At 45.7% G+C, this 14,965-nt stretch overlaps 1 protein-coding gene across 2 annotated transcripts in view; it reads left to right on the plus strand.

Moving 5' to 3' along the window:
- The window catches only part of TMEM104 (transmembrane protein 104), a 42,105-nt gene that overhangs the window by 10,576 nt on the left and 16,564 nt on the right, over positions 1 to 14,965 (plus strand). The window contains exons 7-8 of one of the 2 annotated variants that reach the window (XM_054278805.1): positions 612 to 711; positions 1,483 to 1,591. In XM_054278805.1, coding sequence (XP_054134780.1) covers positions 612 to 711; positions 1,483 to 1,591 — 209 coding nt within the window. The remainder of the gene's footprint in view (positions 1 to 611; positions 712 to 1,482; positions 1,592 to 14,965) is intronic. The other variant, XM_054278806.1, reaches the window with a different exon arrangement.

The raw sequence follows: 14,965 nt of genomic DNA on the forward strand, positions 1-14,965 counted from the left end.
TATGTGGTGGCATCAGGGTAAGTGGGATGCAGGAACAGTTTTAAAGCTTGGCAGGATTGTACCTTGGCTCAAGTTGCCAGTGGTAGGGAATCTCCCAAAGCAGCTCCGGTTCAGCCCATTGCAGTCTGAGCTCTGAAGGGCTAAATCCCTACAAGTCCATATTGTGAAGGTCCTGCAGGTTTGCAGTCAGAGGATTTGGAATCAGCAGAGCCTAGAAACATTCTCTCTGCATTTCCCTGTGTCAGGCTGTGCTCACACTGAGCCTGAGAGCATCACCCAGATATTTGCCTGTGGCTGTTCAGAGCTGACAGCTTTGTCTGGCAGGTGACTTATGTGAGACCTGTTGGTCTTGACTGCGGGATGGGCTCGGACTAGAGGGTTTATTTAGTGTCAGTACCAGGTATTGAAGGTGGCAGAGTGGAGCTCTGAGACCCCTCATGCCCCATCAGTTCCTGTTCCATGGTAAGTTTCCTAAGCTTGGGTGGTTTGCTGCAGAAACTATGGAGGCAAATGGTGATTTAAGATCTTAAAATTTTTGTATATTTGAAGTGCAGAGAACAAGAGTCTCTGTGTACTCTGCTGAATCTGGACAATATTTTCTTTTTCTGCAGTGGGTGTCAACCTCTTCTATTTCTGCATAATTATCTACCTCTATGGAGACCTGGCAATCTATGCAGCAGCGGTGCCAGTGTCCCTAATGCAGGTGACCTGGTAAGTGTGCCTACTCCTGAGGGGCTGTGTGCTGCCAGGGGACAGGGCAGGCTTGGGCTTTGGTGGGGTGATAAGTCTGGCTGGGATCAGCTGTACTTTCCAAAGCATGGGGTGGAGAAATGACTCAAGGACAGCTCATCTCTTGTGGGTGGGTGGTGAAGTTGTTTTGTATTCCCCACCTGTGTGCCTGACTGCAAAGCAGCTGACCTGATTCCAGACAAGTGCTCAGGTGTGCAGTGTTTCCAGCACTTGCAGACATGAGACTTGTTGCTCCACAGTTTGATTGCAATACTCTGCAATGTGTTGCCTTCTCTCTCCCTTTGGGTAAGAGTTGAGGGGTGTGATGCTTACTAAGCCTGAGGCCAGTGGGTGTTGTTGGTACATGGACTTAGCTCTGCACTGGGAATGGTGCCTTTCTCAAAGAAACAGATAATAGATTGGGTTGATCAAATCTGGGCTGGATTTGTACTTCAGTCTTAAAAATGGAAAACCTCAGCGATCCATAAAAGATCTAAGCTCACCAGCTTGATGATTAAATGGCAAAACTTGCAAATAACTGCAGGCAATCCAAGAATTTGCCTTTAAACCTCTGGTTTAAGGCAGTGTAACTCAGCAACTTGCTGTGTTACGCTGTCCAGAAAATGTCAGGAAGTGAATGTGACCAGAGACAGAGAGGAGGATTGGCCTCCTCTCATTCTCCTTTCTTGCAGGAGAGGGGAAGACATCTGCTAGGAGTTAATTATTCTCTTTTGTTTCTCCCTCCTTTCCCAGCAGTGTCACTGGCAACCATTCTTGCAGTGTTGGAGACAGCACAAAGTACAATGACACGGACAAGTGCTGGGGGCCAATTCGAAGGATTGATGCTTACAGGCTGTATCTGGTGAGCTTCTGCAATTGGGATGACCCCTGTTGCCATTTAAATTCTGCTTCTAGTGCACAGGGAGGTTTTTTTTTCTTGTAGAAATTATGCAGTTCAAGTGAACAACAGAATATTAAACTTTTGGTTCTGTCTGACTTTTTTGCCAAAATACCCCCTCCCTATTCTTGGTGACATGGCTGTGTTTGAACTTATTGGCCATCAGAATGGTTCTTATGGTTTTGAGTTTGAGTCCTGTCCATCTTGGTGTGTAGTTTTATATTGCTTAAGCAGGTGAGATATTTTTGCCAAAGGTTTTTCTTCATTGTTTTTTTTTTTCAGTGGCTGGCTAATTAATATTTGCTCGGGGGTAATTGTTGTCAAGATACTGAAGTATATTAAACTCATTTGAGTGCTTTAGAATATAAAATACCCAGAGTTGGAAGGGACTCACAAGGATCATTGAGTCCATTCTTTATGTGAATAAAATTGTTAATGCTGCAGGAGAATCTGCTGCTTGAAAGATGATGGAAACAACCAGCTTAGACAACATCCAGTGGTATACACTGCCTTAGTAATAGCTTTGTCTAGTTCAGGATTGTCTATTGCATCTAATGCTGTGCTGGGGTTCTGCTCTGACCCCAGGGTTTTTCCCAGAGGATGATGAACATGGCTTCTGTAGAGCCTGGGGAGTGCTGAGCGCTCGGATTTGGAGACAGATGTCGGTAGGGCAGAATGGGAGGAGGGAAGGATGCTAGTGCTGCACAGTGTGGCTTTTGTTAAGGGTCTCAGTGAGAATTTTAAGTAAAAGGAATGAGGGTGGCTACGTGTGTGCAGAGAAATCCAGAGGTAATTTTAGAGTCAGTACATTTTGGAGATGCAGTGGATCACATCCAGTGTCACTGCAAAAGTAAGAGCTGGGCCTCAGAAATATTAGTGAGTGTCAAAAACTAGTTAATTATTTAAGAGAAATATTATTGCTTTATTAAATTCTGTCTTGGTCTGTTTCTTTAAAACTTCTGGAAGATTGAAGATTTCCTCCCTGAATTTCAATAACTCTCCCTGACCCAGCAGAAGGAGCTAGTCAGAAAAGGCAGACATGCATTAATTGCTGCCTGTGTCTCTCAGATATTGTGTCTATAATTCATGAAGATAATTGTTGTTAGGACTTGCAAAATTAAAAAAATTAAGACTCTGTAAGCATTAGACTTGAAGTCTGTGTACATAACTCTCAGAGGAGCTTTTCCCTCTGCTTGTCTTGTGGATCTGGAGAATAAATATCTGCAAAGTCTTGCTAGTGGTTAATCCTTTTCTGCTCAGTAACTGGGATGAGGCTTCAGTGTTGTTCTCTACGCCCTCTTAGGTGGAGGGTGGGATTGTTTGTGGGAGAACAGACCAGTCTGTAGTGGGTTACTGGTGGAGGTCAATTCTCACAATCACTATTTTCAGGATACTTCTGGGTGTCAGCATTTTCTCTAAGTTCTGCTTTTCTGTTAAAAGTCTGTAATGCTTCTTACTGGGTGAAGATGGGAGTAAACTGGAACTTGTTCTGCCTCCAGCTCTTCTGGTCCCACTCCCTGTTTGACCTGTGTGATTTTATTCTCCAGAAAACAGAGAGGATGGTGACCTCTTTAGAGAGGGGTAAGAGATATAATCATTTATAAAACACTCAGATCACAGTACTGACCCTGGCTTTGAGTTTGGGCTGCCTCCAAAGTGCCTATGCTGGTTAATATTTTCCCCACTGTCCTGTTTGTAGTGTGGACAACTAGTGACCAGTTGAGCTCTCAAACTTTCTGAGAGAAACCTGGGGAGGGGAAGGCAGGGCAAGGAAGTCATTTGACTTCAAGCAAAAAATAATTAGTAGTAAACCATTGTAATTATCTCTACACATTTTGTCCAAGCTTCTTGTGTACAGAAGTAGAGTTTTGAACATGCCAGGAAAGCTGAAACCTGCCTGTCTGAAGGGGAAAATGCAGCATGAAAGTGAGGAGGGGAGAGATGCATTAAGAGCACAGCTTCTCTTGGTCCCAGGAGATCATACCCATAGAGAACTATTCTCTTTTCTTAACTTTCTATTTTGAATTCTTGCCTGATGGAATAATTCAGGTTCCACGTTTCAGTGGACAAACAAGGTCTCTTTTTGCAAACAAGTTCCCCTGTGGCAAGGGGACAGATGGACACTGTGATCCCAAAAGAAAGCAGCTGAGTTTTGGATCAGCCCTTTTGTCCTAGATGCCTGCTTCTAGTTTTCCTACCTTATCTTAGTTGTGTATTTAGGTTTAAGTGATCCAGGAGGAAGATGTGTGGATGTAACTGAAATGTCTTGCTCGTTCCAGTGAAGCAGTTCTCTGGAAGTAGTGTTATATTTCATACTCTGTGCATGACCCTACAGAAAACCTATTTTGGAGGAGAATAATCTATTTGAGGTTTTCTGGACAAATGGTGCCAATGGGAGCTGCTTTGTGCCAAGTCCCACCAGTCTGCCAAAGACCCGTGCTGCCTTCCTCCTGTCAAATTTTTCTCTCCCAACACTGTGTCTTCTTTTCGACAAAAACCATTTCAAACATTGACTCTTCAAGCTGAGGATGAAGAGAGGAATAATGGCTGACGTAAAAATCCTTTTTCGTGCCTTATTGTCTAAAAAGGCTTCTGGAAGCTGTCTCTGCTCTGATTACTGTGAATGGAAGCTGAAAACTATGTACATAATGAGAATATTTAGACAGATTAAATTCTTCTCTTGAGACTTTCTTGTCTGTGCAGCATCTTTATTGCTGCTCCAAGATTTCACACCTAAGTGTGTCTGCAGAGTCTTCAGAGACCGCTAGGCCCCTATTAACCTTTGTCTGAACAAATGGTTGTCTCGCTTCTTGTTTATAAATTGCTTTGGAAAATAAAAACTTGCAAAACAAATAAGTGAAGGCAAGTGCAGGAAATATGTAAATAGACTTTTGCTCCCGTCCCATCACCTGCTGCTAATATTTACGCCCTTTTTGGGACCATAAAAGACCTGGGAGGTTTGAAGGGTGAGCCTTGCTGTGCTCTTCTACTCCTGTGAGGGCAAGACCCTGCAGGACAAATTTTCTCCCAAGAAAGGCGTGTGTTGGGCAGCCCAGCGACCTTGTTTGAGGCAGGCAGTGATCACAGTTAAAGCAGATCGATGGCTTTCTATCTTTGCTTCAGACCCATTACCACCCTGCCACGTCCTCAACAGCTGGAGTGACTCCCAAGTCCCTTGGCTGTCTCTGGCAGTGCTGAGGAGAGGGTCACGTTCTCTCAGTGCTGAATTCACACTTCAGTGCAGCTGCTTTATCATGCTCTCTGTAGGTTCCACTGGGCTGTGCTGGGGAGGTCGTGGGGACGGTGCAGCAGATTTAAGTTTCAGATCTTTCATTGTAACACTTCCTTCTTTCTGTCGAAGTCATGTAGGAATGTGATATGATAGTCCCTGTTTCTAGAAAGCAGGTACTGAGATAAATAAGAGATTAAATCCTAGGGATCAGCAGCTATTCAGTGTCTGATCCAAACTGTGCTCATGACCTGGCAAACAACGCTTCTGTTCTGCACCAGGGCAGCCGTGGAGGCTGAACCCTCTACTCTGTTCTCAGCCCTCCTCTTCTGGCAATCTGGGACACGGTGTCTTCCCATGATGGAAAGGAAATGGCTTAAATTCTCAAGGGGAGCCATGTGCCTTTCAGAGGAGGCACTGGCACAGGTACTCCTGGTAGCCTGGCTCGGTAGAGCGTCAAAGCCACCAGGTGCATCTGTTCTGTCTGAGTCTCTGTTGGTTTTTTTAGCTGCTTGGGAAAGGGACGCGGCATCCGCTTGTGCCGGTTCGCAGATGCTGCAGTATCGCAGGCGGCCCAGCGGGTGCAGGCCAGGCGAGGATGGGAGCGCAGATGGTTTAATGGAGATTATCCCAGTTGGAAACGTGCTTGTGCAGTGAATAAAATGAGCGGGCTCACAGGCGCTTACGGTCCCTCTTCAGGAGGGGACAATGTCACCCCGGCCCGGTGCTCTGATCGCTGACCAGAGCGGGGCCGGGCTGCAGCTGCGGGAGGCTGTGCAGGGGGAGGGGGTGCTCTGAGGACACACGTGCTGCTGTAACATTGCTGGGGACCGGCAGAACTTAATCAGCAAATGCAGAGGCTGAACCGATAAGGGTTGGTGTGGATCCCGTCGGCCTCAGCGCGGTGCTGCCTGCTCCGGCTGGGGTGCTGGGCTTTGTGTGCCTGCTCTACGTGCTCTGCTTCCCTCCACGGCATTTCTCCTTCCTGCCTCTGCCTGTGCCCTGCTCTGGGTAAAGGGAGCTTAGATTTTTATTGTCAAAATAGATCTTTCCAAATGCATTTACCTGCACTGGGGCAGTTTTATCAGCTTGTTTGGTACACGATGCTCACGATGCTCTTGTGGCCTCTCAGTCTCAGTCCATTGTTGGCTTCTGTTGGTTTCTCCTTTTTTTGGTTTTTTTTTTTTTTGTTTTGTTTTATATTTTGCCTCCCAGCAGTGATATGAGAGGAGCCCTCATGGCAGTACTTGAACATCCATGCTTGATCTAAGCTGTCTGTTTCCAACTGGGAGCTGGAGCAACAGAGCTGGAGCAGTGCTGCAAGCAGAGTGCTTCTTCCAAGGGCACCTGGGTTTTCTCCACCTTTCCCTTTGCAGCAAGTGCTTTTCCTCTGCCCTGCCTTCCTCAGCTGTGCCCTGCAGCAACACTCAGTAATAAATGGGTCACAGCTGCTGTCTCCTGGATATTTATTCTTACAGGTCTTAATGTCTAGAGACCTTGAGAACCTGTGGTGGGGAGGAAAGCTGCCTCAGAGGTAGGAGCTGGACCAGGGAGGGCTGATTTCACAGCACATCAATCTAAAAGGTTTGGAGCGCTTGTCCTGGGCTCCCAGAGTGAGCCAGTAAAAAGGAAGGAAAGCTGGTGGTAGTCTATCCTGATGGTGTGAAGTCATTATCTTGCTTAAAGAAATTGCTTAAACTGTAGCATTGTTGTGTTCTAGGTTACTTCAGCTTGCAGTAAGGATGCAGCAGGACTGGGGCACTATTAGCTTGTCACCCTGCATATCCTATAAGAAGTTATTCATGGTAAGACCTTCTTGCCAAAAATATTGCATTAGATTCCTTACCACAAATGCTTTGATGTGGTTTACTATGATACTGATATAGAAATATAAATAAATGTACAAAAAAGGCAGCTGCTACTTCTGTGCATAAAGGCAGTCCTGAAAGCTTTCAAAATAAGAAAAAAGGTTTTCAATAGTCCACAATATTGTGCCATTTCTGTGTGTACAGGGCACCTGAGTTTTGAAGCATTGCTGTGACACAAGAAGAATTAGTACTGCATTAAGTCTCAATATCAGTAGGCCAAATTGTTATAGGTGCCCCTGAAATAGCTTTGCTTGCTAAAAGCCGTGTCTCGGAGGCTGACTGGAGTCTTCTCATGCCCCTCCTCTACTCAGCCTCCAAAAAGTAAGGTCAGTTAAGTTGTTGCTTTGGTCTGAAGTGGTTGAAGAGGGATAGGAGCCAAGTTCTGCTAAAATAAATGGTGTCTGGATGTGGGATGTGAAGGCAAGTCTCAACTCTTTTTATTGTGCAACTAATAGGTTGAAATTGGCACACAGCCTTGTTAATATGGCATAAATCCTGCCTCCTTCATCCTCGTCCGTTCTTCTGTGGACTCATCAGTAAATCCTTTCAATTGCTTGCTCATCATATGCCTGTGACAGATAAACTGGCTTTACTGGAGGTTGCCACACTCCTTGTGTTTCCTAATGCAAAGGGATCTTCAGATAATAACTGGACTTGTGAAACAGAGGTTTATCCTGAGCTATCGGGAGGAGGCAGATGAGTGTGGTGTTGTGGAAATGAAATACAAACTTGTTGTGCCAGTGACCTAAGAGCTGGAGTTCAGCTTCTGATGGGTGATTTTTCTTGCTTCCTTGTAATTGATGGCATTTTGAGTAAAAGAAATACCAGCCAGAAGGCAAACACTGGGTGAGAGAATCAGCCTTTGGGACCAGACTGAAGCAACTGCAAGACCACACTTTGAAGCAACTAACATTAATGGATTAGCTTGTCTCTTTTCACTGGGAAATCAATAGTGCAGGGAACTGGAATGTGTTTTCTGTACAGAGCTGTCTGTTCACCTCACAATGAGAAGTGTGTTTTCCTAAGTGGAGCTTGGGTTGTGCTTGTCACTTGGATGCTGAGCTTTTCCGAAGGACCAATTGTGTCCCTCTGGTACCTCCAGCAGGCTCCAAGGGCTGTCTGGAAGGGAAGGGTGCGGTGGTGCTGCAGGTGCTACCAGCCCTTCAGAGAAGCAAGGTGCAAGAGATGCAGAGGTGCAATGGGCAAGAGCCATTAGTGAGCTCAGACACTCTTGGCTTCCCCAAGGAAGAATGTCCTGTACACTTTAGTGCTTGGTTTGACTTAGGTGGTGTTGGATGGTGGTCATGAACCTTGGAAACAAACCAGCTAAACAAACTGGGTGAAGCAGTGACTTTACACAGATCTCTGTTTGCTTTTCTGCAAATTCTGCACTTGGAAGCTCACCAGAAGTGATGTTGGGCTCAAACCACAGCCCTGCTGCACAGCACAGCCACCCTGCCAAGGCTGAGAGGCCATGCTGCTGCTTTCCCTGAATAAAGCTGTCCTTTGGAGTCAGCTCACTTGGGCAGCAAGGCACCAAAGCTGACACTGTTCTCTCCTGATACTGGAGACCAATCTCTCCCGAATAGGGCAGGTGTCAGAACTAATCTATGTGATCACCCACTCCCTACACCGAGTGGGAAAGGTTTAAAAAGGGCCTTTTAAAATTCCTTTCTTGGGCTAGGCTGTTCCAGCAGAGCCACAAATCTTAGATTTTCAGAACATTGGTAGAAAATAAGTAATAAATAGATTTCCCCTGTGCAGTGTTACTTTCTGCAGTGATTGTGACAGCATCCTAGGAACCAGAGCTGAAGAAGATGTGTTAAGTCAGCTAAACAATCCCCTGGGAAATGCAATATAAGCCTTTTTCTCAACAGCATATTTTCCAGTATTCTGTTTGGTGCTTTAGCACCAGCTTTGTTTTTAAACAGAGGTCTGACCTTGCTGCCTGCCTGATTCACATCATTGTTTTCATCTAGTAAGGCAGTAGTCTTGATCTCTCATCCCCTGAAATTACAATTAATTCTTTAATATACAGGTAGAAATTATCAGGACTGCAGAACTGTGCAGTTCTGCTGCTATGAACATTATCAGAAGCTGTGGAGGAAAGCTCTGGACAGACCCATATATCTTTTTACGCCTAAATAAGTCTGCAACTTAACTCCATCCTAAATTGCACTGTATGTCTGAGTGAGATCACTGATGCTGTTGTCCAAAAATGTGGATTTTTGGACTACATCAGCAAATCCCACACGTAGCTCATGCTTCTGTAAGCAGGACTATAAATACAAATAATGCAGCTGGGATTTATCTTGTAAGTTGAAGTGGGTATAATGCTCTGGGGCAGAGCTGGTCTCCCAAGCCTGTTGCACCTGTTTGGTGTGCACTGTGCAGGGAAGAAGGCTGGAAGTGAACAGACACCCCAGTAGCCCTGGGCAACAAGGCTTTATCTCTTCCTTTGTCCTAAGTAGTTTTAAAGTGAGAGACTTTCCATCCCTCCAGGCAACTCCTGCATCACCCAGTGGGCAGGGTGATGCTGCCCCTGAAGCTACGTCCTCCAGGCAGCTGGAGAATCCTGAGAAACTCAACTGAGAAGTTTGTAGGGGAGAAAAGTAAAGAGAACAAATAACAGCTTAGTGGTGAAAGCACTGCTGGTGTTGTGGCAGACAAGGGCTTAGTGGCCGTCAGGAACATTCATCCTTGCTGAACCCAAGTACCTCCTAACCCTGGCAGCTTGGAGCTTGACATGTTTGCAGGGCCCTCTGTGCATCCGTGTCATGCTGGTCCACATCTCCCTTGCTTTGTGCTGTCTGACCCAGGGGCTTTTGTAGTCAATATAAATATTGTTGTGGTTGCCAGTGCCCTGCCGGGAGAGGCTACAAATATGCAGGAATCTGGGGCTGTGTTTGTGTATAAAGATGCCCTCACACTTTCTTGGAGGAAACTCATTAATCTCTCATACCATGCTAATGAACTGGGGAGGCAGAGAACAACTCCTCAAGGTCACCCAGTGTCAGGAAGGAGGAAAGCTCCACTTTCATATGCTGTGGGAGATCAGAGCAGGCTGGTGGTGGGGGGTACAGCCAAATTTGGCTCTGCACCTCCTCTGCTGTCCTTCCAAGTATCACAACCCAAGCATTCAGCTCTCCTGCATCTATCCACTTTGCTGCTTCCCTCCTGCTTGTTCAGATGCAATTAGGAGATGCAGAATAAGGGGGAGCCAGGGGTCAAGGAGGCGGTAAAGTGATTACAAGATGCTGCAAACGGCTGTGCCATAAATACTCCAATGATGAAAAATTAGATGCCAGTCACCTCGGGGTTATTGCTGGCCTCTATCTCTCTCTTGTTGTGAGAAATGATAATGGAAGTGTATTTACCCCAGAGAGTGTAAGCTTGCCGCTGGCTGTGATCCTGCACACCCCAGGTATGCCAGGAACAGAATCCTTGCACCTAATGATTTTCTGAGAACACTTTGTGCCTGAATTCCTTCAAATTAAGTGGAGAAAGAACTGGTATTTCTGGCTGTTCTTTCCAAAGTGGAAGGTTCCTGGTGCTCAGAGATTGACCAGCTTCAGAAACAGGCTGGGGCCCTGAGTGAGGATAGGGAGAGGAAAGGAGAGCAGCACCCTCAAGTGCTGCCTTGCTGTCCATGTGCTGCTTCTGCCTTGGCCTCCCAAGGTTAAGGTGCTGCATGTGGAGGCTGCCCAGTTCACAGCTGGTTTTTAGTGTGTTGGATCACCAGCAAGATCAGAGCTTAAGGAGCTGGGATGACTACACTTTTTGCTGGGTGGGCAGTTAGAATCAAATGCTGGTGCTGAGCTAGAGCCTTTGAAAACTTCTAGATAGTGTTCAGATCCACTGAATTTGGTATCTTTGGGGATACAAGCACTTCTTTTCATCCCTTGCAGGAGGTCTTCCATTTTGGAAGAGGCATTAGGATCACTGTGGCACAGGAACTGTAGAAGGCAGCATCCAGCTTAAAGGGTGCTGTGGGTGAAAGGCCTCTTTGCTACACTGGCAAAAACCAGCCTGGCGGCAACCGAGGTCTTAATTCCTGGAGGATGCCTCCTCCCTGCCTGAGGGAGCTGGGGAAGAAGGTGGGTGAGGGCTCCTGAGTGCCAGGAATGTGCCTGATGTGAGTTATGATTGTAGAGCTCTGCCAGGTGTCCCGAGAGCGGCGCGTTAATTACCGGAGCTGCTGTGGCAGCTGCCTGCTGTACCCAAAGCAGAACTGCCCTTGTTTCTTCAGCTATAAATATTCCTTGTGGATTGGCTGCTGCCTGTGGCCTCCCTCCATTGTGACTTCCTGACTCTGCAGGGGATCTGGAGGTTAAAATCCCTCTTGCCTCTCAACTTCTTTGAGCAATCCTTGTTCTGTGGCTGGTTTATCTCTTTTCACCCAACTTTGAGCTTCATAACAGCTTGTCTGCTGATAACTTACTGCCTATCAGCACAGCCCCTGCTGCAGCCCTGCCTCCAGCCTTGAGAGGCTGTGGATTTTCAGCTTTTTGTTTTTTTTAGCTCTCTAAAAAGCTCCTTCCTGAACAATCAGACTCTTTCCATGTATTTATATTTGTACTGTCCCCTGCAAGGGGTAAAGCTTTACCAGAGAAAGCTTGGATTGCCGCCCTTGCTGATGGGCCATCTGGCTCTGTAGCTTGAGATATGAGCTCATGTAGGACAGAAACATGGCCTTGTCACCCTAGTGAAGGGGATGAGAGATGGCAGAGGGGGACACCACACTCAAGATCCTTTTCCCTTAAGGTGTTTTAGCTGAAAAGCCCTGAGGCCTTGACAGGAGTAGCTGGAGTCCACCTTGGGGTAGCACTGCAGTAGCTACAACTTGAAGTGGGTATAGAAGAGCTTGCAGAGGCTGCAGGTGTGTGCTTGGGGGAGCTGCAGGTAGGTCTGAAATGCCACGAAGCTGTTTTCTTTATCTAGGAGTTCCAAACGAGAGTGGGGAATGCACCATGCATTTAACATTTCTCTCCAAAGTCAGCCCTAAAAATTCCCTGAGGATGTGAACAGAACACCAGTTCTTAAGGAATTACTAAAGGTGATAGGTCTGGTTCAGTCTTCCAACCAGTAATAAGAAACCTCTGACCTGTGCCCATGCCAATAAATGCAGGTTTCCTTTTTGGACTTCTTTTTCCCTACATGTGACACACTCCAGTGGAAAGCACCTGAGGTGGGAACAGAGTATCCCAGTTCCCTGACATCTTGTTTGCTCTCTGTACTTGCGCAGTCTGGTTTTGTTGGATTGTTTCATCTGTCCCTTCCAGTGCTCATCTGAGTTGTGAAATAGCTCTGAGCTCAGGGATGTCTTGCAGAAGCAGAGCAAGTGTCAGAGTTGCCACTTCTGACAGCATGTAAGAAATGTCTGCTTTTTCCTGCCGTGCTCAAGGAGACTTTCCTTGCATCTGAGCACTGAATCAAGCAAAGCTTCCTTTGGGAAGTGCTCATCCAGTCAAGCCTGTGTCTTATTGGTGTCAGGCTTTGCTGTGGGAATGTTGTGTACCCACAGTCCAGTATCAAGCACTCAACCCTTGGCTTCCCTGCAAAAGTGTCAAAGTCTACCAAGGAGAGTGATCCATTTTACTAAACCAGTGACTTTTTTATGAGCTCTTATCTTACCCCTCTTTAGAGCAGGGTTATTTGCTGTGCTGTCTTGTGGGGCAGCTGTACCATTGCTCAACAGCTGTGAAATCTAAACATCAGCATCTGCAGAGATGGAGCTTGATACCATCCTAAAGTGAAGTTTGTCTGAGATGTTGTCACTTCTGCCACAGGGAAGCAAGAACTCCAAGGAATTATATGGTTTGGGGTGGGTTGTAGGTTTGAATGAGGGTGTAAAAAGCGGGGAGGAGGAAAGGAAAAGTTAGGGTGGCTGGGGGCCCAAAGGGAGATGGATATCTAAGGAATGAGCTGTACAACACCTCCTCCATCTTCACATTAAAACTGAGGGATCATTGCTCTGTTATTTGAAACTTGGTAACTTCTCATTGGTATGATAGCCCTGTGCTGCGCAAATGATTTTATTCAAAAACTGTTGCACTTTTTGCACTGCTTCTGGCACATTTGTTGCGTTTAAAAATCATGGTCTCACTTTGCTCAGGTACATACCCTGCTTCCATGCAATCTTTCTGAAAGTTTCAAGGTTCTGAATCAATAAGAAGCAATAGCTACTGTTTTTAATTTGCTACTTGGCAAGCGCCAAAAACAGATGCAATTCTTACAGATGAGTTTGTGTAGCATGAAAACAAGCAAGTTCTGATGACAGTTATGAATGGGGCTGGTTTTTCAGATGGTCCTCTTGCAAATGTATGCAGGCACTAGCCATAATGCTGTAACCACTGTATCTAATACATGAATCAGCCACATTTTGGATGCTAATTGTGCTTCCTGAGCTATATTGGCTGCTGCTGTAAAAGCCACATGCTGAGCAGCAGATGAAAGCTATTGAGCTGTACTGGTTCAGAGTGATAGATGGACCCTTCAGGTCCATAAAGACCCTGTTTGGTCAAACAGCCCTCTGACTGGCTTAAAGCATGTTTGTATGGTCTGAAAGGCTCCTGGCATTAGCTGGCCATCACTCAGTGGTTAAGAGCTGTCTTGGTGGTCCTCTTGGCTGCAACTAAGCTGATAAAAACCAACCAGATGTCCTATTAACGCTGATCTTACTCTTGCTTTTAGAAGATAATCCAATAAACAAGGTTACGTAACCAAGTTTTAACATAAGAGCTTTAATAAAATATACTGTTAGAAATATATAAATATATATAAAAATATATTCCAGGCAACGGTAAGCCCTAGTTAGTTCCCCTGTGGCAAGAAGACTGGAGTTGACCAGCCTGCTTTTTCATTTTGAGATACCGAGAGCTGACAGGTGCAGAGGCTGGGAAAGTGGTATCAGCTGAGTTACAGCTCAGGGAAGATCCCAAACCTTGGTGCCTGTGTTGCTGTGGCTTGGCTTGGTGGGAGGAATGGATTTGAAGACCCTCCCAGGGGTTGAGCAAGCTTGTGGCTCCTACTAGCCTGCAGGGAAGAGTGTAATTCAGGGTGACAAGCTGCTGTTCTTTCTTCTACCCTCACTGGTTTCTCATTTTTTTGACTGGAAATGTCAGTAAAGGCAACAAAACTACAGTCTTTTTTAGTCCTTAGTGTGCTGGATTTTCATGCTGTTTTTTAGCAGGAGAAAGGAAGAAAAAATAAAGAATTTTGCATTTACTTGCTGTGTGTGGATTCCACATACCCTCCACTATGAGCCTGGTGATTTACCTGGCCTTTCCCATTTAATGGAGGAGCTTGGAGGGAAATGAGGGAATCATTCTTAATAGCCCTGTGCCAAAGAGCTGTAAATGGTTTCTCTCCACCATCCTGTGAATTTAGACAGCATTTAATAGATTCAGTTCTCCTCCTTAGCTGAAGGAAGCATTCCTTTACCTTGTTTCAGTTTAGTAATGAATCACCCCCCTATGCCTGCTTGTTTCTAATAAACCATTTCACTAGCAGAAAAATCTTAATCAAAGTAGACTATGCCTATTCTGCCTTGGATGGGTTTATTTGCTGAATCTTAGGAAGAGGATGATAAACTCCTAGAAAATAGCTCAGCTGACTCAAGAGGTGAACTGGAAAATTTGGGAGGGTTTTTTCATGTGCCAGGGCTCTGTATATTTGACTTCTGACAGGGCTGACTGGTTCAGTTTTCTATGCAGGTTTTAGGTTGTTTGAATTACATGTGTAATGAAGTACTTTGTGAATTATTTCCCTCTGGGAGAGACTGGAGCTTGGAAAACATCAGATAGAAAGTTTGGGTATATGTCTGAGGTGCTTATTTGGGCTTACTTTTTCCTTAGGGAGAAGTTATGAAACTAATTAACTTAATGGGTTGGGAGAGGATTGAGGTGTCTGGCACAGCGAGGTAGAGGAAGTAGACACTCTCCTGCTAAGCACTGTGGTCTCTTCTCATCCTTTTGGGGATGTGTTTTTAAATAGAGTTCCTGGCCTTGGGATTCCTGATGGTTGATGGTGAGATTAGCTCCAATCCAGGGACTGGGTCCTTGTCCTCATGTCCTGGCTGTTGGTGACAAACTGGCCCCTTTTTCCTGCCCTGTGCTCAATCCTGTTGAGCTGCACATAGTTTCACTTCAAAATGATGTTGATCTGGATGTTTAATGTTCAGTTCTGCTCAGGCTTTCTTCTTCCAAGCAGTCCAGTGTGTTTTGTATCTTCCCTTCCTTA

Source organism: Melozone crissalis, unplaced genomic scaffold (genome assembly GCF_028551555.1).
Source record: "Melozone crissalis strain CALT ecotype California unplaced genomic scaffold, PUWL_Pcris_2 ptg000026l_1, whole genome shotgun sequence".
NCBI classification, from domain to species: Eukaryota; Metazoa; Chordata; class Aves; order Passeriformes; family Passerellidae; genus Melozone; species Melozone crissalis.